Raw genomic sequence first — 24,686 nt, forward strand, 5'->3', positions numbered from 1 at the left:
CATTTGAAAGATTGTAAATCGTTAGTATAGTTTTATCAGATGTTTTGAAAATCGGAAACTATTTTGTCTTCATTAGCATGGCTGATGATTAACATGGCATATGATACATCATATGGGAAAAAGCCCCTAGCTACAATGTAACCATTTTTATTAATTTTTTAACATTTCTTTAATATTATGCCTTGTTGTTTAAAGAATTTACTATCTATATGACAATAATTTTGATAATGAAAACAATAGTAAGGAATTTTTTTAATTTAATTTTTATTTTATATTGAAGTATAGTTGATTTACAATGTTGTGTTGGTTTCAAGTGTACAGCAAAGTGATTCAGTTATACATATACATATTTCCACTCCTTTTCAGATTATTTTCCCATATAGGCCATTACAGAGTATTGAATATAGTTCCCTGTGCTATACAATGAGTCCTTGGGTTTTTTTTTTTTTTCTCAATTTTTTTTTTTTAATTGGGGTAGAGTTGTTTTACAATGCTGTGTTAGTTTCTACTGTACAGCTAAGTGAAGCAAAGTTCCCTGTGCTATACAGCAGGTTCTCATTATTTATCTATTTTATACATATTATTGTATATATACTTGTCCCAATCTTCCAATTCATCCCACCCCCCTTCTCCCCCCTTGTTATCCATACGTTTGTTCTCTACATCGGTGTCTCTTATTTCTGCCTTGCAAACCGGTTCATCTGTACCATTTTGCTAGATTCCACAAATATTCATTAATATACAATATTTGTTTTTCTCTTTCTGACTTAATAGTAAGGAATATTCTACCTTTTCTATTATGTTATTTTTTTCTCTGCCAAGCAGATAACTGCTATGTTTAAATTAAGAACTTCACCCCTTACACACACCACTTTTATTTTTTGGCATAGGTAAACATAAATTACTTCTACTTTGACAAAGTAAAGTTTCTAAAGAATCATCAGTGTTAGGAAATTCTAGAGTATAACATTATAAAGCCATTCTTTATAAAGCCTTTTTTGTTGCCTTTTTTGCTCAGTACAAAATTACTTTTGAGCCTTACAACTTTTTGTTTAATAGTCATTCACAATTATTCAATAATATTGTAAAAGGAAATGAATTTTGAGGAGTAACAGGAAGAAGGGAATATTTGGAGATGTGTTAGACATTTTGGATTTGTTCAGAAAATTAATGTAGAGATTTACAACTTCATCTTTCATTTTACACTTTTAGGCAGAAAAGTCAAACAAAATAGAAATAGAAAAAGCTTTCTATGTCACCAGTATAACGTTGAATGTTAATGCTGTAACTCTATACCGGTCTTTGGTATTACTTCCACTTTGGAGCCCTGTAGTTCTAATAAAATGTGTCAGAGAAGAATGCAAGGTTTGAGTCACAGTATCTACCAGGAATTTTATATAGTAACTGTTATAATCATTCAGGATTTTCAGAATGTGTCAAATGAAATGGCATGTGCCGACTGAGAAACTGTCACAATTTATATGGGATTTCCTTTTAGGGTGGAGAGTAACATCCTTGGTTGCAGTGGGGGAAAGGAATGCAATGTCTTTATTTTTCCTTATTTTTGAAATGTGATATACTATTTTGTACAATCTTCCCTCTATGTTTTATTTTGAATCAATAATTCTCATGAGGCAGATTAGAGGCTACAAGCTGGTAGCCTGTGGACAGATTCCAAGAGTAGATGCATTCTATTTGCCTTACCCAAATTACTTGCTAATATTTTAATATTGGGCAATTTCATACAAAATCTTGTTTTAAACTTCCTCTTGGAAAAGTAGAAGATCTGACACTATTGGGTACATGTTCTTTTATAATTTCGGTTGACTGTAGCTGGATGGAATCTCTCTGCTTTAGATGCATTCTGTGTTACACTCAGCCCACTTCAGTAATTTACATATGTGCACAGCCCCTGTTGGCACTGGAGTTTGTAATACCTGAATTAGAGATTAAGATAATTTTGCGTTTGATATTATGATGACAAAGTCCATCAAAATATACAGACGCAGGTAACAAAACAACAAATGACAAATCGTTTATCTTCTAGGAAGAAGGCTACATTATTGCCTTTAATTGAATTTACATATAATTTGTTTTTAAATTACATAGAATTCTCCTTACCTTGGTGGTTGTCAATCTATGGTAGTGTAGACTTTTTTTATTAGTATACCAAGTCTGCTCAAAGGTCAAAATTAGGACTAGTTCAAACTTGGTAGTTTTATACCAAGATGTCAATATAATTTATGCCATCTTTCAAAATTTTGTGGAAATATGAATTGTAAATAACAGAATTTTTATTAAGTTACCTTTGTTGTATATAGAATAGTAATTAAATAACATGCAAATACTATTTAAAAGATATATTTTAGTCCTTTAATTATATATTTTTAAAATTAGAAACTATAGATGTTGAAGGCTTGCTCTTCAGAGTCACTCCTTTGAGGGAAAATGTAGCCCCTAATTACAGAATTTCCTCTAGGTTTTTCTTAGCCGTATATAGGATGTTTGTTTATTACTTAAAATGATCTAGCTTAGACATCTATGTAGGTTGTAGCCAAAGTTCATAGATATTTAAAATCATAATATAAATTTAGCTCCATATGTTTTTTACTGGACCCAAATAATTTCCTTTATAATACTAATCTGTATATTTCTAGAAGCGTTCATACTTTAAGGCACTATATATTTCTTCTGGGTTTTTGATGTTCTGGTTGTATAGTTAGATTAATGGAAACATCCCCTCTTGTAAACATTTCTAATGAAATTGCCCTTACAGGGCACCAATAAAAATTAAGTTAATAAATTGTTTAGAATTGCCCTTTATAGCTATGCTGACAAATCTTAAGAAAAAGAACTAATTTGAGTCAGTATCATTTGATCCTTTTTTCTTTGTATTCTTCTTGATGTAAAAATAAATTGAAACCTGATTTCTCTGAGTACAACAAATACAGAATTTGAGGGTGTGGTTCAAATGATTTAAAAAAGATAGCATAAAAAGGATCCTATGAAGTAGATCATATTTCCCTTTATGGGGAAAGGGAAAAGAGTTGTATACATTTGAAACATTTTTTTCTTATAGTGTTTTTAACTGTAGGATAATATAGGAACTAAAAATTTACTTTTTATTAGAATTATAAAATCTTTTGGTAATGTCAGAAAGCGTTTCTAGATAAATCTTGATTATCTTATTCTAAAAGGGTGCCGAGGGTAGGAGATAATGTGGGTAAGAGAAATTCACTTTCTGCTATGTCAAAGTTTCTCTTATAACTGCAAAATAAACCCATTTCTCAGCCAGCCAATTGACTAAAAGTTCATATAGGGTATCCTAACCTTATGGTTCCTGAGTTTTATTCAAACACCTTTGGTGGCAAGGAGCTCACTCTTTTGAAAAGCAAGCTATTCTAATTATAGAAAGTTCTAAATATTACAGAGTAATTTAATCATTCATTCATTCGACAGATATTTATGGTTCCTTCTTTTGAATTAACATCTGTTGTTCTCTACTTCCTATCATTTAGTTTTAGTCCTGCCTTCTGAACTAATTCCTCTTCCACATGACAGCCCTTCAGGGATTTTATAGAAACACTGAATGAAGTTCAGGGTTGCAATGAACCCTAAAGCCTTGCTTGTCCAAACCCAACTTTCCTCAATAAGCAATGGCATAGCATAAAACTGACTACTTCCTGTGATGGTGACGGTGATACTCCCAAGGCAGTTCTAAGCTTATTCAAAATAGCTCTCATATCCCAGCTCACTTTCTTCTGCTCCAGCTCCTTCATCCATTCCTCGTGTGACACCTCTGTATCTTCTTTCTCTCCTGGCTGTTCTCTATACGTGTTTCTGTCTGCCCTTAAAGGGTAACACCCAAAAATTAAACACATTAATTCAGGTGGAGTCTGGCCTAAGTGGGACAGAACCTACCTGCTTATGCCTCTGTTTATGTTAATATTGCAGGGAATTAGATTAGCTTTAAGCCACATTGACAATCATATCATATATTGATGTATACATTTATTATCAACGTAAATTCTAAAGTCTTTTTCTCACTGCTACTAGCCCTTAGCTCCTCAACTGTGTATCATTATGGCTTGTTTATTGGATCCAAACACTGTTCTTTACTTTTATTCCCACACTATTAGTATTCTCTGCCCTGTTGAGATCCTCTCTTGGAGTCTGATTCTGCCATCCAGCAAATATTACATCTCTCTTCTGCCCCATTTTATGGAGATCTGAGATATAGGTATAGAAACAGATATACAAACTGAGAGAGACCCAAATTTTAAGAAGACTAATCTAATCCATGACACAAATGTTGAATGGAGTTCAAACTGAGAACAGGAACTGTGGGACAATTTAAGCAGTATTACCGAGGTAAATTGTTCAACCAGTTATAAATCTACTTGTTTATTTGCTTTCAGTTCATATTTCTCAATTTAGTCTATAAGGATAATATGACATACCTCTTGCTGTAATCCAATTATATATGTACATCCATCTACTAATAAGCTTTTTTAAAAAGATCATATTTTTAAACTGCACTTCTTTTTCAGATTTTCACTAACAATGCTTTTAATCTATTCTAATCTTTAGTCAATAAAATTCTACCAATCTGTCTATATTTTGCACGATTTACCTTCTTCCTTGTTTTTTCTTCTATGACTTCTCTTACTTTCTACAGTTCCTGAAAAATAATTTGAATGGTTTGGTAATTTTTTTGGCAAATGCTTTGTATTTTAAAAGTCATTTCTTCAGACTAATTTAGACTCCCAAGGTTTTCGTTTATAGTCTCTTTACTTTTCTTGGCATTTTATACTACCAATGTTTGTGCCTTTTTTTTTTTTTTTTTTTTTTTTTTTTTTTTTTTTGCGGTACGCGGGCCTCTCACTGCTGTGGCCTCTCCCATTGTGAAGCACAGGCTCCGGACGCGCAGGCTCAGAGGCCATGGCTCACGGGCCCAGCCGCTCCGCGACATGTGGGATCCTCCCGGACCGGGGCACGAACCCGCGTCCCCTGCATCGGCAGGCGGACCCCCAACCACTGCGCCACCAGGGAAGCCCTGTTTGTGCCATTTTTTAATCCGAGTATCTGTATTTGTCTTGTTTAACAGAGAATTAGAAACTAAATAGGAACTGGGTGCTGTTGATTTCTTCTGTCAGTTATTAACAATTTACTCCCAGTTGGCCAAAGGGGGAAAAAAAGGCCTATCCTCTGATTCTCCTTCTCTTTCCGATTCTAACGGCAGATGTTCTTCTTGCTCTCAGTATTTTCCCCCAGATTCAGTGGGCCTTAGTGCTCCTGACCCAGACTTCACTGTCCCATGCCACTCTTCTATATTAATCCTTAGTTTGACTTTCACTTCCTTTTTCCTTTCCTTCCTTACATCTAATTATGATAGTCATAACAAAGGAAATCCAACAAAGAATAAGAGAGTGGAAGGGAAATTAAAGGCCTAATAATTCACAAATTGGTTAATGATTCCTTGTACAAAAGTTGACTCTAGCAATTCCTTTGAAAATAATTTTTTTCTCAATCATATTTGTTTCACGCCATTTCCCCAACATTTAATAATTTTCCCAAACATTTCACAAGTCGAGAAACATGGAGAATTGTACAAATGGACAAATGTTTATGAAGCTTCAACTCAACTGTAGGTAATGTAAGGAGCTGGAAAATGGTAAATTATTCTCCCTTACTTTGTGTTCCGTAATTGCTAATATTACACATCACCCAAGGAGAATAGTTGACAGTGCCTTATGTGTAAATAAGTAAGTAATTCAATTTCAATAATGATATGATAGGCATACATCTTGTAATTCTTTAGCCACATATGGGAATCATAAAAATTGTAGCTGATGAGGTGGCAGAACTGGTAACTTATCTGAGTATACCAGATGCCACCTAGTTTTTAAAATGTAAACTCTGGTCCTTATGGGTACTGAAACTGTAGACTCATTGAATTAAAATAAGACCTATGAAATATGTTTTTATTTGGGAAACTGGGCTATTACTTTTATCTTTTAAGACACCAGAGAAATATTTTCCTTGGTTTTACTTATGTTTAATACCATCATTTCACGTGTTCAAACACAGAATACAGTTATTCACTGTTCATTCTTTTTTATTTTTATTTACTGGTAAATAAGGCAAACATTTCATTTAATGTTTACTAAGTTAAAAGGTGATGTTACACTTTGAAATAATTCTTGTAATCATAGGGAAAACAATCTTGCTTCTGTTATATGTGGCAAGTTCCTTTGATACATGACATATTAAGTACTTTTAAATAAAGAGACAATCGACCCCATCAGAAACTGCAGCTACAGCTTATTTTGAGCAGGCATTTTCAGTAACTCTCCAAGACAAGTTGATCTTTACTCTTAACATTTTTGGCTGGCTTATTATCATCTAAATATTTGAAATTAGAAGGTGTAAAAGGAAATTTGGGGTAAAAGAAAGAGTTTGAATATTATCAGTGTAGTTATTTCAAGTAAATTATAGGTGCACATAAATATCACTTTTAAAGAGTAGATGTAATAGGGCTTCCCTGGTGGCACAGTGGTTGAGAGTCCGCCTACCGATGCAGGGGACACGGGTTCGTGCCCCGGTCTGGGAGGATCCCACGTGCCGCGGAGAGGCTGGGCCCGAGGGCCATGGCCGCTGAGCCTGCGCGTCCGGAGCCTGTGCTCCGCGGCGGGAGAGGCCACAGCAGTGAGAGGCCCACGTGACGCAAAAAAAAAAAAAAAAAAAAAAAAAAGAGTAGATATAATAAACCTCATAGTATATCACAACTTAATGTTAAAAATGTATCGCATTTCATTAAATAACATCATCACCAACCACAGCCAGGAAATGAAAACTAAAAAGGAGAAAGTTCATATTATGATTTCTAATATCCATATCATTAAAAAGTTTAGACTTAATTTCACAGAAGTCGGGAAATTCTGAGATTCCCAAAGAAACCATAACTATCGCATAGATTACAACAGCCTCTTTCATGAGGAGCTCAAATCATGGGACTCCTCCCAAACGGATCCATCACTGTGGGGTGTTATATCACTACAACAGTGTATCCATCACTTCCTTTTCAAAAAGGAATTACACCTTGTTCTCTTCTTCCTCCTAGAGGTCCTGTATATTTTGAAAGTTTTTTGATTTAAGAACCAGTGGTCTGAATTACAACATGTGATTGATACAATGAGAACATATAGCCCTTTCTTCAAATGTTAATACAACAAAATAAAGTTCCTGCAAGGGACTAACTGAATTACTTCCTTTCTGAAGCAAAGCCCTTCCACACTTGGCTCGTTTCTAATTCAACATTCAGAAACACTAGATCAGAGATCTTTAACTAGTACTCTGTGGCCCGGATCCTCCCCCCAAATGTATTTTTGTTTGGACTATAAAATGTTTTAAAGTAAATTTGAATTGGTAGCAAATGTTTAAAATCTGAAGCATTTGTTAAAAAAAAAAAAAAGAAAAACCTCAGATTTCTGGCTTCTCTTGGAGCATGTGAAGATGTAGCAGTACTAGGTAGGCCTTCCCCCATGGCAAAATCAGTTAAGTCCTCCTTATTTCCTTTTAGCCCCAGCGTGACTCCTATTCAGCCAAGCATCCCCACTTCCTTTTGTCTTAAACCTGCTCCCTTATTTATGTTATCTGCCTGGTCCTTAGAACCATTTGCATTTACTCCGTGTTCAACAAGTAACATCAAATATAAATATAATTATAGAGCATTCAGATGTCCTAAATCGCATTCAGTATTTTAGGTCCATATGGAAACATGCAAATTTCAGGGATGCTTTCAAGACACAGACTATTTTAGTTTTGAGTAGTTGAACAGACCCTGGGGAAACACTAAAATTTAGGATGTAGACTAAAGGGGGATATTAGAGAATAGGACTAGTTAACTAGTAGAGGAACGTACCTCGAGTGATACTACTACAAGTAACAATACTCTCTGGTGAACTCCTCCAGCTACTCCATTATCCTTTTGTTGCTAAGGTCATTTATGAATAGTTCCATTATCCCAGAGGGCTATCAAGTGTTAGCTGTGGGCTCAAATTTATTTGTGGGGGAGGGTGAACTTCAGAGGTGGATTAGGAAATACAAGGATAGCTGTCCACTTGTTATAGCTGAGCCCCATGGGACTCTCACCAGCTCTTTTATACGCTGGTTTCTAGCCATCTACCTCTTCTGAGGGAAGAAGGAAAGAGGCTGCCATCCAGGAAGCATGCCCAAGGAATTTTAGAGTCAACTCAATTTAATATCATACAAAGGAAGTTTAGCAAATACCCATTAAGCCAGACACTAAATAGAGTCTCTAGGGAATAACAGAACACTTTTCCTTTTCTCCCAGAATGAAGAATGCAAAAAAAGTTGAGTTTTTCTCATAGGACAAATGCCGATTTTTCCTTCAGTGTAAGATGCCCTGTCAGCAAATGAACCTTCTATTTGCTTGGCACTGTTCTTTCCTGATCCTACTGTGCCTCCTCTCTCAAATGTAGACTGTTTTCTTCCAGAAAGTGGATAGGGTATATGCAAGTTGAGGTGAGCCCTTGACCTGGCAACCTCAGCTAGAAAGCACCCCTTGGTTTCAACAGAAGTATAGGTGCAGAATATTATTGTCTTGTACGTTATCATGATACTGTACCATCTTTGAGGGAAAATTCCTGGAGAATTAAAAGATTATTAATATTTTATTAAATAATTCAGAATTTTCATGCAAATTGCATGAAAATCAGATGGGTGGAATTAAAGCTTTTGCATGATTTATTTTTTAAAGGGATGGGATTGTTAAGCAAATTATTATGCAGTGTTTGGTAATCAAATTGATGTTCTAAACAAGATCTCTGTATTTTTTTTTTTTAATTTCCTAAAAGATCAAAAATTTTCACGGGTCTGTTTTTGCATTTACTTGCAAAACCTATATGCTAACTATAATGTGCTTATTTATTCATTAAAGCAATTAATTAAAGATACTAGATAACAATTGATCAGGCTAGTTCTGATTAATATATAAAATTGAAATCATAGATGGAAATTTATTTTTAATTACTGTAAACTGGTATAAATTATAATATATAATTCAGATTACCATATATTTAGACAGGCTATTTGCCAGTCTAGACTATATTAACAAGTTGTATTTTTCAAAACTAAATTCATTGCCTTAACTTCAAAACTTACTACTCTTCTTACAATCTTTAATTCTGTTAAATGGGTCTTTGTCATCAATTTTGGAACAAGCTTACAATCCTTCCTTGAAACCCTCAGAGCCAAATGTGTTTCAGAATTTAGAGTTTTTAGGTATTAGAAAGTTCATATTGTTGATACACCAGGCATTGTCTGACACCCTTAAAGAGGCCTGAGGCACTCTGTAATTAAACCATTAATTTCTGCTGTGAAATACATGCATGTTCACACTAAGCAGGATTATTCATGAGCAGAAATAGCCTCACATCTGTTCAAATAAATGTTTGCCACCAAATGGGTTTGCTGCAAAGTTAGAAAAATCTTTAGTTAAACTTATGAAGAATTGTTTTGTTTTCAGGGACTTTCGATTTTGGCATTGCAGATAAAGGATCATGGACTACATCTTGATTTTTAATCTGTTCATCATAATTTGGCCAGGGTTGTCTTCCTCAAATGCACGTATGGCATGGCACGTTCATTTTATAAACACCTTCGTGGTTTCCCACAACTTCCCCCTTTAAAGCCTTTTTGAAGACTTCCCATATATATATATACCCTATCAACTTTTCTAGGCTCTTACCTAAAAACTGCTTCACCCCAACTAAACTCAACTTACCAGCAGTTTCCAAGTATACCTTCCTCCTTTTTGCTCAGTATACTTCAGACTGGAATACCTTCTTCCAGAGGCCCCAAGTCCACACCGCACCTCAAATAGCATCGTCCTTTTCATCCTTCTTCACCCATCTCAAATCCCACCTCTACAGAGGCACAACTCCATTCCCCAGTCAGAATGTGCTTAAACAGCATACTGCCTGCTCCCCTAACTAGCACTAATTTAGTATATTTTCCATTTGAATTGAAAATCATGTGATAACCTCCCTTCCCTACTAGATTTAAACACTTACAGCTTCTTTCACTATATTTGGCATATTTAAGAGTCACTTGTTAGATGAAGGAATGGATGTTTTAGTATAATCTCTCTTGATCTCATCCATCTAACCTCCTACAGGAATCCCACACCCATAGTCCTTGCCATTGCCCTTATCCTAACCTTCTCAAGTGGAGAACAGGGTCTAGATCTCAAGGGAATACCTAGAACACGACCTAATCTTTGTATTCTAAGTGTAGATTCAGCATATCTTTGGAAAAGAAAAATATACTTTCTCTTTGGTTCCAATATTCATCTTGCTGATACTGTCAGGAAGGAAGGCAGCAGAGCCCTTGGAGAGTGGCCAGGCACTACAGGGTACTTCATTATGCAGGTCTCAACTTCAACATCACTTCCCTGGGAAGTCCTCCCTGACCAGCTGACCTCAGTTAGGTCCCCTTTCTTTGCATTCTCATAGCTTTTGTTTTGCTAACAGTCATCATATTCACTTCGAGGGTATGATTCTCATCCAAAACCTCAGATGATTAAGAAATATTAATTTCTTAGTCATCTTAATGACTTAATTTTCTATAACAATTTGATTTCTGAACCTACATCTCCTCCACTTGTTGGCTAAACAACAAACATCAGTCTTCTTGAGATTTCCACACTTTCTTCCTCCTTTCGGGCAGACTCACTTTTCTGCGGTCTTATGGCATCAGAAGGTCTGGGGGTGAGAATTGAGAGGCACCTTGTCTTCTCCTGTCGGTCCACACAGTTTGCTGCTGAGAAGGCAGCGTGGCCCAGCTAACCTGCAAGGCCCTTCAGAAACAGCGTGTCAGTGCTGCATCACTGGGGCATGGGGGACTCTGCTGTTTCTGTGCCATGCTTCAGACAGGGAAATCTTTTGCAAGGCTGCCCCTGGTCCTGTGCATCTAGATAAGTCACATAGCCATTTCTTCTTTGAGGTATTGTTGCCTTCCTGGAAGTGCTGTGGGGAAGCAGGGCTTAGGCCCCCTCTGCTCTTGAGGACCACAGTTCTCCTTCCTCTCTTCCAGTTTGGGGGAATATCTTCCTAGATATTTTTGATTTCTAGCAATGTTGGCAAACAAGTTTTCTTTTCCACCCTGCCTCTTCGTACCTCTCCTGACGCAATAGCAGATGGCCAACCAAGAGCTTGATTGAGGGACAAAGGAAATGGAGAACTATAAGGGAAAAAGAGCATAGACACTTATATGAAAAGAGATCCCAGCCATATTCATAATTGCCCGTTTAATGTCTGCATGACTTCATTGTACTCTAAGCTCCATGAAGCCTGGGGAAAGGCTTTCTAATCTCAGTGTCCAAATATTGCCTTTTTTATAGTAAGCATAATTCTTATAGTAGTATAAATTCTTCTTGAATAAATGAATGAATAAATGGGAATGCAATTCAGAGACTGTGAAGGATTTATGGGACGTATAGTGGCTAAGAGGGTAGACTCTGCAGCAGATGGCTGGGGTGTGAATCTTGGCTCTGCTCCTATACTTAGGTGGGAAAACCCATAACCTCTTTGTGCCTCCAATTCCTCATCTGTCAAATGGTTGTTGTGAGGAGAAAAAGAGCTAAAGCTCTTAGAACTAATACCCGGCACATAGTAAGTATCATATGAGTATCCACTACTATCATTACCATCATCATCATTATTTATTATCTTATTATTATTAAGAAACCCTAACACAGGATTGATTCAATGATAGCAAAGTTTATATAAATAAAATCGACATAATTTTAATTTTGCACTGTTTTCCAGACTGTGAGGCTCTTTTGTTTTCTTCCCTGTTTCCCACATCTACACTGCACTCTCTGGTTCCCTTGGGCTGGGGCAGTCCTTCTTCGGGAATCCTACCTCTTTTCATGACGTCTTATCTTTTGTTGGTGTTTCTTAGCCGTATGCCCTCGGGAAACACAACACCCCCTGGAATCCCTTCTTAGATCATAGCAAGGAGATCCTGTCTCAGTATGTGTACTTCAGGTGGTTTTGCTTATTCTTCACCTCTACCAGTGTTGAAGCTTTTCTGCCATCTTTCTGCTTGTTTATAGATCCTTTGCAGTTTGTCTTTGCTTACATAGCATTTCAGTGGCTATAGTATTTAATGACATGACTTTGTCAATGTAGAGATTGCATTGTTCTCTTTCTCTTCTAAGTAATTTGTAAATTCACATTTATCATATACATATAAAAGATAATTCCTGGAGTGACTAGGGTTAACATTTATGATAGAACACAATAGCATGGAACTTGGAGTATCTGTAAAAAGGAAAAATTAACTTTTTGAGCCAAATATTTAATTTAACTACAGAAAGCTAGTTCTTTCCATAATTATCATAAGACAGTCTTTTTCAGCCAGCTATAAATACTGATTTTCACAGGCTCCAGGGCTCATATTATTTGGTTGTTCAAAGGATTCTTTTAGCTGTTTAGCTTCATGTGGTTGATTTTTCTATTCAGACAGATTATGCCGTCTACTGCAATATGGAATGATTTAGCAGCAAATTTCTTTCTTTTAATTTTTTTCCTTAGTTAGCCTTCTAAGAGTTCCTGCTGTTAAACTAAAGTTATTCTTTTACCTCAATATTTTTGCTATCTATTATAATATTTCCCCATCTGGTCTCTCTTAGCTAGAAATCATTTTATCAACTTCTAGGAATATTTGTCTTTATTTATGCTGCACACATACCCACTATAATGGTTGTGTCGCAATGCGTGATATGTTTTGGGTAAACAGAATTATGATGCTGTTTACATTATGGAGAAACTCAGGGATTCTCATTTCTCAGCATAACACATATCTTTTCTTCCAATATGATTTGCTATGGGGGCCCCTTGACCACCTTTATAATTAAAATAATTGTTTATTTTTTCCTCCAGACCTCTACAACCTCACGGACACTCCCTTGTGCTTACTAGTAAGCATCCGTCATCAGTGATATTGGCCATTGTTAGCCTGTTCTTACTATGGGTCATTTATGTGCATTTATTCAGCGTAATTAATGATGCAGTAAACAGTGAAGTCAAGTGTGTCTACCACTTTGAGTCATTTGCCTGTACAGAATCTTTGTTAGGAGAGTTCACATTCCTCCTGTTTCTACAACCACTTTTTATTAATCCTATTTGTAGTTACCTCTTCCTCTGCTCATCCCTTAAATCAAAGTCTTTCCAAGGGTTCCTTCCTAGGTCTGTTCTCTCTACAGCCTCCCGAGGTGACCCCACATAGCCCTATGACTTGTGATTCCCACCTCTCTCCTGACTATTTTATATGCACGTATAAAATAGTGTCTGCCCCTTGGCTGGCCATATACACCTCAAATTCAGCAAGCTACCTGAACTCATCATCTGAAACCACCTGCATGCCCCAGAAAACCCTCTTCCTTCTAGTGTTCCCTCTACCATGCTTCAGTTGCTCAACCTAGAGACCTAGGACCATCCTCTGCTCCCCTTTCTCCCTTATGTTCCCAGCCAAGCTACAAGTCCTATGGATTCTACTTCCTTAATATCACACGAAACTATCAGTTTTTCCTCTAGTTCTAGGACACAGTCCCTCAACTAGACTACTGTGACATCTTCCTAAATGGTCATTCTGTCTTTGATTTTACTATTGCCTTGCCAACCCCCATCCCCTCTTTCACCTGGCTGGGGAGTCTTCCATGGCTGCCCAAACCTTGCATTAGGTGCACGTTTTATTTCTTTTGCAGCCCCTCCATTCCTCCATTGTAATGATTATTACTTCCTATCATTACTGGCTGCTTATTTTTTCCTATTTCCCCGCCACACATTAAACCCAGTGAGCTTAGGGTCCTTTCCATTCAATCCCCAGGGCCTAGCACAGTGAAGACTGCACAGAAGGGACTCAGTAAATACTTCTTAAATATTGTTGTATATTCGTCAATTTTTAAGCTTTCTAATACTTAAACTATAAAACAAGCAGAGAGAAATTATAAACACAAAACTTCATGATGACAAAGTCTGGAATCAGAATTCCTGGATTAAGTTTCTGGCTCTATCATTGCCTTATTGAATATTCTTGACAAAACCCAAAATTTTCTCACTATAATGTAATCATGTAACACTCATCATTTCTGAGTACACAATAAAAATGACAATAGTATCTTGAATTTATGGCTTCCAAGTAGTTAGCAGCATTTCTTATGAATTACTTATTTGTTCACCATCCCTTTGGGGTAGGCCAGCGTCTTTCCTTCTAGAAGGCAATGAAGGGAGATAGAGTTCCTCCTGTAATGGTGTCAAAACACCGGTCCTGGTTGGTTACCTACTTCACAGAATGTGGGGAAGATTCATGAAGTTATCTGAGTCTTTATGCTCAGGAAAATGTGTTCTGTAAAGTAGTTTTACACGCTTGTATATCCAATTTCTTAAGAGCTCAAAATATTTGGGGGTGAAAATGTGTACAAATTATTTCAGTACTTCAGCTTATTCCTGGGCTCTTTCTCCATGTTTTTCTGGAGACAGTTTTTTTTTTCCACACCCACTCAAACCATCTGTGTACCAGGCAAGTTTTCCAAGATGTAAAACCAAGTGAAATATGTCCATTCCAGTTATTTAGAAAGGACTGTGACTAATGATACTGTGGAAGAATGGCACGGGTGATGAAAAAGTACGCTGTCTGTGTGAACAGCTAGGGCAGCCTAGCAGTTAGAGTCACGCAAAGCCTAGCCATACAGACAAGCAGTCAGCACCAGTGCTTTTCCAACTTACCCTCCAAAGACCTTCTGCAGGAAGCAGAATCAGCTGAGTGTCTCTGTGACCTGGAGATATCCCCTGTGAGATGAGGTTCTCTACCACCGTCAAATGGTAACATTTTTAAAAATTTGTGCAAGTTTTACATTCTATCCCAAATATGTCAACGTTTGCTTTATATAAAAATGTCTCAAATTACTTACCATTGGGGATTCCCTGGCAGTGCAGTGGTTAGGACTCCGCCCTTCCACTGCAGGGGCACGGGTTCAATCCCTGGTTGGGAAACTAAGATCCTGCATACCACATGATGCGGCCCAATATACATATATATATATATACACACACCATTCATTGAAATGGACTCTTCAGGAAGAGGTACCATATTTATTATTGCCTTTAAACTCTCCCCAGGACACTGGCATGTGCTTTTTTTCAAACATTACCCCAGTTTGAAAAGCACAGAGTCCTAGGATATTGCAGCCCAGGCCATGGTTTTTTGTTAGAACTTAAGAGAATTTGCCCACCTGTCCCCTTTCTACTTTGCTACATGTAAACTCCTGAAGTCCTTTTGCCTAACTCGCTGATGAAATCTTTTACATGTTGCTCTAAGCACCTGAGTGGTAGCATGTCCACTGTTAAGATGATGGAGGAATATAAAATCAGCTTCCTCAGCAACCTAAGTGTCCATCAACAGATGAATGGATAAAGAAGATGTGGCACATATATACAGTGGAATATTACTCAGCCATAAAAAGAAACGAAATTGAGTCATTTGTAGTGAGGTGGATGGACCTAGAGTCTGTCATACAGAGTGAAGTAAGTCAGAAAGAGAAAAACAAATACCGTATGGTAACACATATATATATGGAATCTAAGAACGAAAAAAAAAAAGGTCATGAAGAATCTAGGGGTAAGACAGGAATAAAGACACAGACCTACTAGAGAATAGACTTGAGGATATGGGGAGGGGGAAGGGTGAGCTGTGACAAAGTGAGAGAGTGGCATGGACATATATACACTACCAAATGTAAAATAGCTAGCTAGTGGGAAGCAGCCGCATAGCACAGGGAGACCAGCTTGGTGCTTTGTGACCACCTAGAGGGGTGGGACAGGGAGGGTGGGAGGGAGGGAGATATAAGAGGGAAGAGATATGGGAACATATGTATATGTATAACTGATTCACTTTGTTATAAAGCAGAAACTAACACACCAGTGTAAAGCAATTATACTCCAATAAAGATGTTAAAAAAAAATCAGCTTCCTCAAATAGAGATTTTCTGTTGGAGAAAATGTATCTGTCTGAGATGGGAATTATCTAACTACTTCTCTCTTTAGATCTCATTAACACTGGAAACCAAACTAAGTTCTAAAACTGAATGCTTTTTTGTAAGCATTTAGAAAATATGATCAAACAGCAAACTGGTCATGCTCAGATATGAGTGCAAGAAGTGACTTATTTATACATGCAAATTTCAAAACATTCGTAAGGTCTACCATGTGTGCTGTTAAAAGGGTTTTAATTTTAAATTATTTTTGTTAGATAATCCCATTTAAAGTAACGCTATGATTTATCGCCACTAATCAAGATGCTGTTCCCTCATAGACTTCTTGTTTGTATCTGTTTTTGTTCTTTGTTACATAAATACGAGGTTTATATATAAAATTCTGACTGTGTAACATAGGGCTAATGAGTCTCAGATGGAAAGATGCTGGCGCATTACCATCTAATAACATTTTAAACTCATATTCCATAGTAAAACAAAAGCAAACTGTACACATCTGTTTTCCAACTTGTAGCATTTCTGAATTTGTGGAGAGTCTCTGTTTAAAGGACTTTTACTTGAGGAGAAGAAAAAGAGGATATAGGTCACCTCAAAACTACCCAGCCACTTAATAACCTTATCAGATAGGACTTGGCAAAAGGGATAAGATTTCCTCGGCCTTGCTTCCTGAGAAGTCCCAGCTCTAAAGAAGAAGGATCAGAGGCATTAGGGCTGAAGAGATGTCTCAGACTACAAACACAATTTTATTGTCTCTCTTAAGAAAAATATATCCCTAATAAGGAGGAAAGAAGGGGGAAAATATACCAAAACTAATAAAATTTAAAAACTAGAAAATGTCTGGCTTTTTCTAGAAATATCCTCGAAGTAGATTTGGGTGGGAAGAGGGGAAAGGCAGTGGGGAGGAGAAAACGTAGGGAGGAATCCTGCAGACACTCGAGACCATATATTATCATGGTTGTTGTTTACTTTTTTGTATGGTAAAAGTATTCTTTATGGGAAAAAAAATTGGAATACAAGGCTCTGATATCACATGTTGTCGGAAAAAGAACACAGGCAAAATTTCTCTCTCAGACCTACCCAATTGATAACGCCTGTGAACACAAGTTAGTACAAGCTAGTAAAGTACAGGCTTTTAAAATATCCTTTGCCCATTTTCCTTGGTTAAGGAATTCAAAACCACTTTTCTGCTTCAAGGGGGTGTGTGAACTGTCAAGTTCTTTTGGAAAAGTTACGTGACAGAAGTGATTACTGCAGAGTGTGACCATAAATCCCCCTGACATGAAATACACATGTTATAAGAGACAGATTTCCATCCACCACCTCTGCAGGAATTCCTGAAACAGGAAAGACCTGAGAATCATCATATGATTGGAGACAGAAATTTTGATATGTGGGTGGTAAGACTATATTTTTTGACGCGTACTGCATTTATTCTGAGGAATACATCTGATCTGACTGCAAAATTCTGTTCACTGTTGTCCAAAAAAGATTTGATACATGTATTGTATGTCCTGAGTTGTAAACAGAATATCAGTAGAGGGAAATTACAGTGTTGTGTTCATAACGGAGTCTGTAGTTATCTCCATTCTGTACTAACATTGTGTACGTAAGAGTCCAGAAATCTTAAGTGTATGTACACAGATCCCAGTGTACCTGAGTTCTCAAGCTGACCGTTCCCTTTAAGAAATGGTTGGCTTGGGGGCCTCACGTGTCTGATTTTGTTCACTGTGTCAAGCAAGGCAAGACTTAGAGCCAGGACGGGGTGGCATTAGGTACATGCTTGTTGTGTTTGTCCACCAGTGGAATGTCTGTGTGACGTTTTGTGTCGTGTTGTTTTGGTGCTGTGCCCTGTCCATAGGGTCTGCCAGGCTTCTCCACAGTTGCCGCTCTGCACAGTAATCAGATCCTCACCGTCAAGGTTCGTGGTTGGCACCCATGCCCGCGCAGTCAGAGCCCTCAATCAGCATAAGAGCGAGCTACAACAGCTCAACTGGCTTTCCGAGTCCAGTCCTTTCCTCACACACACAGGTTATTGGGCACTTGGAACCTCACCTCCATCAGTGAGGTCAAACGTCCATGAAGAAGGAGAATCTTGAGCCTATAAGAGAAGAGCGTATTGAAGTCGAAGAGAGGCAGGCAAGCTCTGGGAGGCTGTGCCACGCCTCGGTGGTTTGATTGGCATGCGTCGCAATGCTCTGTGACAGTTTTCAGTGGATTGAACAATCCTAAGTACTCTGGACTTCGGGCATCCGTAAAATGACAGTCGAGTTCGTGCCGCGTTATGCTGGTTGAGGAGTCTGACAGAAATTGAACTGGCGCTTCGTCTCTGGACTTTCCGCTCAGCGTGCAGGATGCAGGTGGCCCCAGGTTACCTGCTTCTTGAATATACAACATTGAAAGAGGTCCAATGCCCACAGCAGAAAAAGATTCATTTCTAACTAAAAATCTGGTTTCCCTATCCCGTTTCAGGGTTCTGTTTCTTTCAAGAAGAGCCAGAGGGTCCGATGTCAGACACAAGCGCCAGTTCTGTTTTGTTTGATGGTTATTATGAGTCTAATGTGTGTATCTTTATTTCTTTCTTGGGGCCTTCTGATGCCTATTCTTCAACTCTCTCATCTCTGAACTCCAACCTTTGACCTCACCTGACTGATCAGATGGTGTTTCCTAAAATCAATCATGGGTTTCTCTCTGCTGATCAGCAGCTCATTAAACGCCGCCTGATTAAGGTAGTGCTCATTCTTGCTCAAGTCTGATTTCTCCTTTACATTCGATTTTTACTCTGTATACTGTTGCTTTACCATTTATCTCTCATAGGCAGAGTGTGGGTGGTGGGTATTTATTTTAAAATATCCTAGAGCAAAATTATGTTTAGTGAGCTGCCTTTGTTTGAAATGTATGTGAAAATACCAAAACCAAAAGGTATAGAAAGCCAATCTAAGTTCTTCTTAAATTAAAAAAAAAAAGGAAGCTTAAAAATTACATGCAGTGATAGATCCAGTTTCTAAGCTCTCTAGCTTTGGTAATTTATAAATTATTACACAGCATGACAAGAGCCTTGTATGTTTAATTTTATAGCTTATGAAACAGTAAATATTTGTCCAACTATAAATGCAGCCATTTTATTAAGCCAGGTGAATATAACTGATGCAGCATTGTCATGGATAAAGTTATGCAAAAGTTTTCTGCCAGCTCTGAGTATCATGATAACATATACACTATTTCCAAGAGCTGAGAGTGCTGGTTTCTGAGCTGCTTTGATTTCAACAACGTCTACTCAGCTCGCCCAGCATGAATATTTATTTGCTTCCTACTGGCAGGCAAATTGCCTACAGGCTTTACCATTTGTGGTTGTTCTGGGTCTTTTCACAGTATAAATGTGAATTAGATAATAGAAATTTCAAGTGTTGAAAAGAAGACCTGGGTCTTTATCTTTCACGGTTATTGTTGGTCTGTCCCCTTCTCCATTGTAGGGTGACCAAGGACAGGCTGGGCCTCCAGGCCCTCCAGGACCTCCAGGCCCACGAGGGCCTCCTGGGGACACAGGGAAAGATGGCCCCCGCGGAATGCCAGGAGTGCCTGTGAGTTGCTTTTTGGATCAGTTGTTCTCACAGGTTTTGTTTCCTTTAAAGGGCTGAGAATTGGGTTGGAGTTGGGGACGGGGGTGGCAGAGGTCAAGTGAGCGGAGTGGGTTGAAGGAAGTGGGATGATAGGAAAGTCCCCGAGCAGAGAGGGCACTGCCAGCTGGAATCTGCTTTACCACTCAACCCTCGGGACACCCATGCAAACCACAGCGAGATGCCTGGAGACAGCAACTGACCTGGTCTTCAGGTAAGCCTCAAGAAGTCTGCGACTGGAGATGCCCGATCTCACTTGTGTCCTGACTGCCATAGAGTACCTCAATGCCTTTGGTTGAAACGGAAGACTAGCTTGAAAAACTAGGTGGGAGATTGATAACATTTTACAAAGGATCAAAATAGAGACAATAAAGTCCTATGCAATTTATGGAAAGTAAAAGAGGTATATCTTCCTAATATTTATCCCTTGCAAGTAACTTGACCCCCCCAATCACTAGTAAAATTAACGGTTAAAACATCAGTGGTTATGGTTTGAATATCATTTGTCCTTTGTATGTGAAGCTTATTAATAGAAATGACTTAACAGCGATCTCAACATTTAGATCTAAGTACTAATTTACTTAGTACTTAGCTACTAAGATTGGTCAAGTGTCAATAATAGAGTAGTAGCACAGGACACTAGATAAATGGTTTGGTTGGGTAGAGGCAACTCAGCAATTTAAAGAAATACATGGAAAAGGTCAAAAATTTGTACACTTATGACTTTAGGACCTGAAATTCAGGTTTATTGCTGAATTAAATTATTTATTTAATGTATTGCTTTAACTTAAATTATTTTCATCGGTGTTTTTGTAGTACAAAAGGAATAATAAAATATTTATCCACAAAGTAGAAAAATTTGAAAATAAAGGCAACCAAAAAAGAAAAAACAAATCGGCCATAGTCATTAATGTTTTGTAGATTTCATTTTTATATGTATATATTTATGTAATTTTTGAGTGACTATTTTTTTATTTTGAGTGACTCTTTCTTTAAGACTATAGGACAACCTTCTTATAAGCCTCATACCCCTCACCAAAAGTTGCTATAAATTTGTCATATGAAATAAGGAATTGACGTTCAGCATAATATGCTGGTTGTTAGGACTGCTTTCACTGGACCATCAGAGGTAGTGGTTTCATCCTAAAAGTGTCTAGATTCTAATGTCTCACCTTTTCTTGGGATGAAACCCTAAAAGATAGAGAACCCAGAGCTGCTTTACAGTATAATCACTCCTACTCTTTTTATTTAGAATACCTTCTTGGCATAATTCTTAAATCTCTGCTGTAATATAAATTCGTTCTATTAAATCCTAAAATGTTTATAAAATGCATTTGAAGAAAGAACGTCAGCACTCTTTAAATGACATTGTGTTTGCATTCCTTTCTTTAGCCTAAAAAGTGTATATTTGACATTCAAGATCCCTAGTGGATATTGTGAAAAAGAAAAAAAGAAGATTGAAATTGGTTTTTACTGTCTACAGCATTAATAAAATTATCACTATTCTTTTTTAAGGGTGAACCAGGGAAACCGGGAGAGCAAGGCTTGATGGCAAGTATCTGAATTTATCTTTTTCGATACTGAAAAGAATGAAAAGACAAGTTACTCAAAACTGTGGTCCAGACTGTTTGTAACAAGTGTGCCTGTTTTGTGATCTGTAACAAAGAGTGAGAATTCGTAAAAGTTAAAAAGTGATAGGGTTAACTGAATCACTGTGCTGTACCCCTGAAGCTAACACAACATTGTAAATGAACTATACTTCAATTTTTTTTAATGGTAAAAAAAAAAAAAATGTATTCCTTTAAAACGAACAACCAAAAAAGAAGTGATAGGGCCTGTCCATCACATGCTAAGGATCACATGACAACACATCTGCAGAACTGATACAGGAGGAAAAAAGAGGGAGATTCCAGGTGAAGCAAGTGACAGAGGATGCTGAGGAAGACTCTGTTATACGAGATTAAATTCAGGGATATGCCTATTAGCTTAAACAGAAATGAGATTTCAGAGGAACCAGGTGTCACTACCTGTGAACTAGTAGAGCAAACCTTCGACAGTGATTCCAGAGGTTTTTCTTTTGCCGAAGGGAGAGAACGGTTGTGCCTTCTTGATCCCTGAAACTGTTAATAAAACGGTAAGTTGGTGGTTAAAATGTCAGCAGTTATGGTTTGAATATCATTTGTCCTTCCACCCAGAGAGAAACAGTGGTGCGTTCCTGATCTCTGTCATTAAAAAAGATCATGAAATGATTCCTCTTGGACTTGCCCGTGAACACGCAGGTCCCAGCTCCTCAAGTTTGTTTATGCTTTGCCAGTGAAAGAGAAGTTAGGGCAGCTTACTGAGCCCCAAAGAGTAGAATTCCTTCAACCTACCTCTCCCTGTCACTTCCTCCCTGTCTCTGGAGCTACCTTTCTGACCTACTTTGTGACACGAACAATATTGGGGAACACAGGATGACGCTCTAATAACTCAAATTCCAGAGGACAGCTACGTCTCACACTTGCCCTGGATGCAGTGATGACGATCCCCTTGATCATGTCCATTTCACACGATGTGTGGCACGCAGCCTGCAGGTGCTCAGGATAGAAAATGTATTTAAAAAAAATAGAAGCTAGGTCCTAGTGAAACGAATGCACAGGAACACGCTAGTTGGTCAAGAATTAAAACAAATGTGTGCATGGGCTAAAGGTCAAAGGCTTCTCCCTGCACAGGATGCCTTCAACAGCCCTCCTGGGGAGACATTCAGCAAGCTGTAGTCCTAGCTGTCATGTAGCTGCCTTCAAAACATAACTGGTGAAATGGAAGCATCCTGGGACCACACCTGACCCACTGCCTGGAAATTCTCTGTTTCTGACCTACAGTATCAAGATAGATATTTGATACACACAATCAGGCCGGGAGTACTATAATGGATTCTTTTTAAAAAGAATAAAATGAAAGAAAAACAACGACAACAAAAGACCATATGTGAAAATTAAATAAAACATCTGTCATCCGTGGTAACTTTGCATACAAGGGAAGCATTAGCTCTCCAGGTTATAGGATCAGAGGGGGTGAAGAATTTTTGGAAAACTACCATATAAATTTTGAAATTGCTTTATGCAGTTGAATGCACCTGTAATTTCTATCGTGGATAACGGTCAAAACATATTCCTCCCATACACTCTTACATCCAAGCCTACTTAGGATTCTTAAGAGCCCTTGTTTGTCCCCAGGTGTGCAGAGCATATGATTTTTATCATTGCCGCAGCCTTTCTACCCTGATGCCCAGTGCAGCACCGTAATATACAAAGTTCTAAAATAAAAATGGATGTTTAAAAAATTATAATCTTATCTTCCTTAAATTCATATACATGCTCTAGAATACACGGTGTGAATAACAAATTAGTCCCATTTCCCTACCACTCCTAGCTTAATGTCATTAAATATAAATGTTCCACCTAGTCCTAAATGAATTATGTCATTGTCTTAGTTTGCTCTGGTTTCCCATTTCATATAGCAACTTTTCAGATAAAGATGATCCTGGGTATTTTTCTCTGAACCTCTCTTCTCTCTTTAAACTCTTCAGATACAGTTCATATTCTCATTTCAAAAAATGAAGCTGAGAAACTCAGTTGAAATCACAAATGTTCAAAGGATATGTCTAATGTAGTGATCTTCTAAAGTACAGCATTGTACTGTTCTTAAAGATGTAAAATTCTTTTCTAAAAGAAAACTTGTATAATATATATTTAATAAGTAGACAAATAAGTATATATCTCAGTGAATTTTCACAGTGAACATAGCTGTGCAGCCACAAACCAGATCAAGAAATAGAAGGTTATCATATCCTAGAAACCCCCTTTACCCACCCCCCCATCACCATCTCCCTCTTCTGCCAACACAGATTAATTTTGCCTGTGTTTGAATTTCATATTACTAGAATCATACAATATGTAACTTCTGTGTCTGGCTTCTTTCATCCAACAGTATATTTGTGAGATCATCCACCTCTGTTTTAATAGCCTTCACAGCTGGTTAAAAAAAAAAAATTAAGAGGAAGAACCTTACTTCCTTGACTACCCTGTTAAAACTACATCACTCAAATAGCAGTAAATGAATGGTCTGTCTATCTGACCTTGGGCAAGTCACTTAACCTCTCAATTTTTCATCTGTAAAGAAAGGAAAATCATGCCCTCTCTGCCTCCCCTATAAGGTTGCCAAAGACAAGTGCAATAAATTAGGAGAAAGCCCTTTAAAATATATAATGAAGAATTGTATGAGTATGTTATTATTATTATCACTCAGTTGTTACCTCTACAGTAAATTACAGGTGAGCATGGATTTATATAACAGATGTATTCCTATAAAGTTCTATATGAATCAGATTTTCATAAATCAACATAGCTTAAATGTGCTGGGAAATTTTGCTATTGAAAGCAATCCCCTTCAGAGTCTTTTCATAAAGCAATACAATCCCCTAATTCCTCTTCCCAGCAAACTGAATTTTTACATATTTGCTTAAAGTGAAATATTTCTATTATTTTTAAAAGTATCATTTAAAAAAAATCACTATGTTTACTAACTTAAATAGCACCTGTGTATTTTAACCCATCTCAAAGAGAGAAGATACCGGAAATATAATAGCAGCTTTCATGCGGAGAAAAATTTCCTTAGAAATTTTCTTTTTCCTTTCAAATATTATACGTATGTGTGCGTATGTGGGTGTGTGTGTTTCGACTCAAAGTCTGGTAGAAAGAAAAGTACATATTACTAGTAATTCTGGCCTCAGAACAACTTAGGAGTGTATGACTATCGTCTGTGATCCTTTTTACTGATCTATAAAATGTAGGCAATAATTCCTATTCCACCTATATCACTGGAATATGGTGAGAAGCAAGTGAAATAATAAAAATATGAAAATGCTTTATGGAACACAGACTTACATAAATGAGAAGTATTGCTGTTAAGACAAAAATGTCAAATGACATAACGTGGCATACAGAAAGACC

The 24,686-nt window shown here is 37.4% G+C and overlaps 1 protein-coding gene across 1 annotated transcript in view; it reads left to right on the plus strand.

The window, feature by feature from the left end:
- COL25A1 (collagen type XXV alpha 1 chain) overlaps nucleotides 1-24,686 on the plus strand; it is a 465,859-nt gene that overhangs the window by 320,486 nt on the left and 120,687 nt on the right. The window contains exons 8-10 of the mRNA XM_073804997.1: nucleotides 18,736-18,807; nucleotides 19,552-19,659; nucleotides 21,211-21,246. Of these exons, the coding sequence (XP_073661098.1) occupies nucleotides 18,736-18,807; nucleotides 19,552-19,659; nucleotides 21,211-21,246 (216 nt within the window). The remainder of the gene's footprint in view (nucleotides 1-18,735; nucleotides 18,808-19,551; nucleotides 19,660-21,210; nucleotides 21,247-24,686) is intronic.

The sequence above is a fragment of the Tursiops truncatus genome, chromosome 5 (genome assembly GCF_011762595.2).
Source record: "Tursiops truncatus isolate mTurTru1 chromosome 5, mTurTru1.mat.Y, whole genome shotgun sequence".
NCBI lineage: Eukaryota > Metazoa > Chordata > Mammalia > Artiodactyla > Delphinidae > Tursiops > Tursiops truncatus.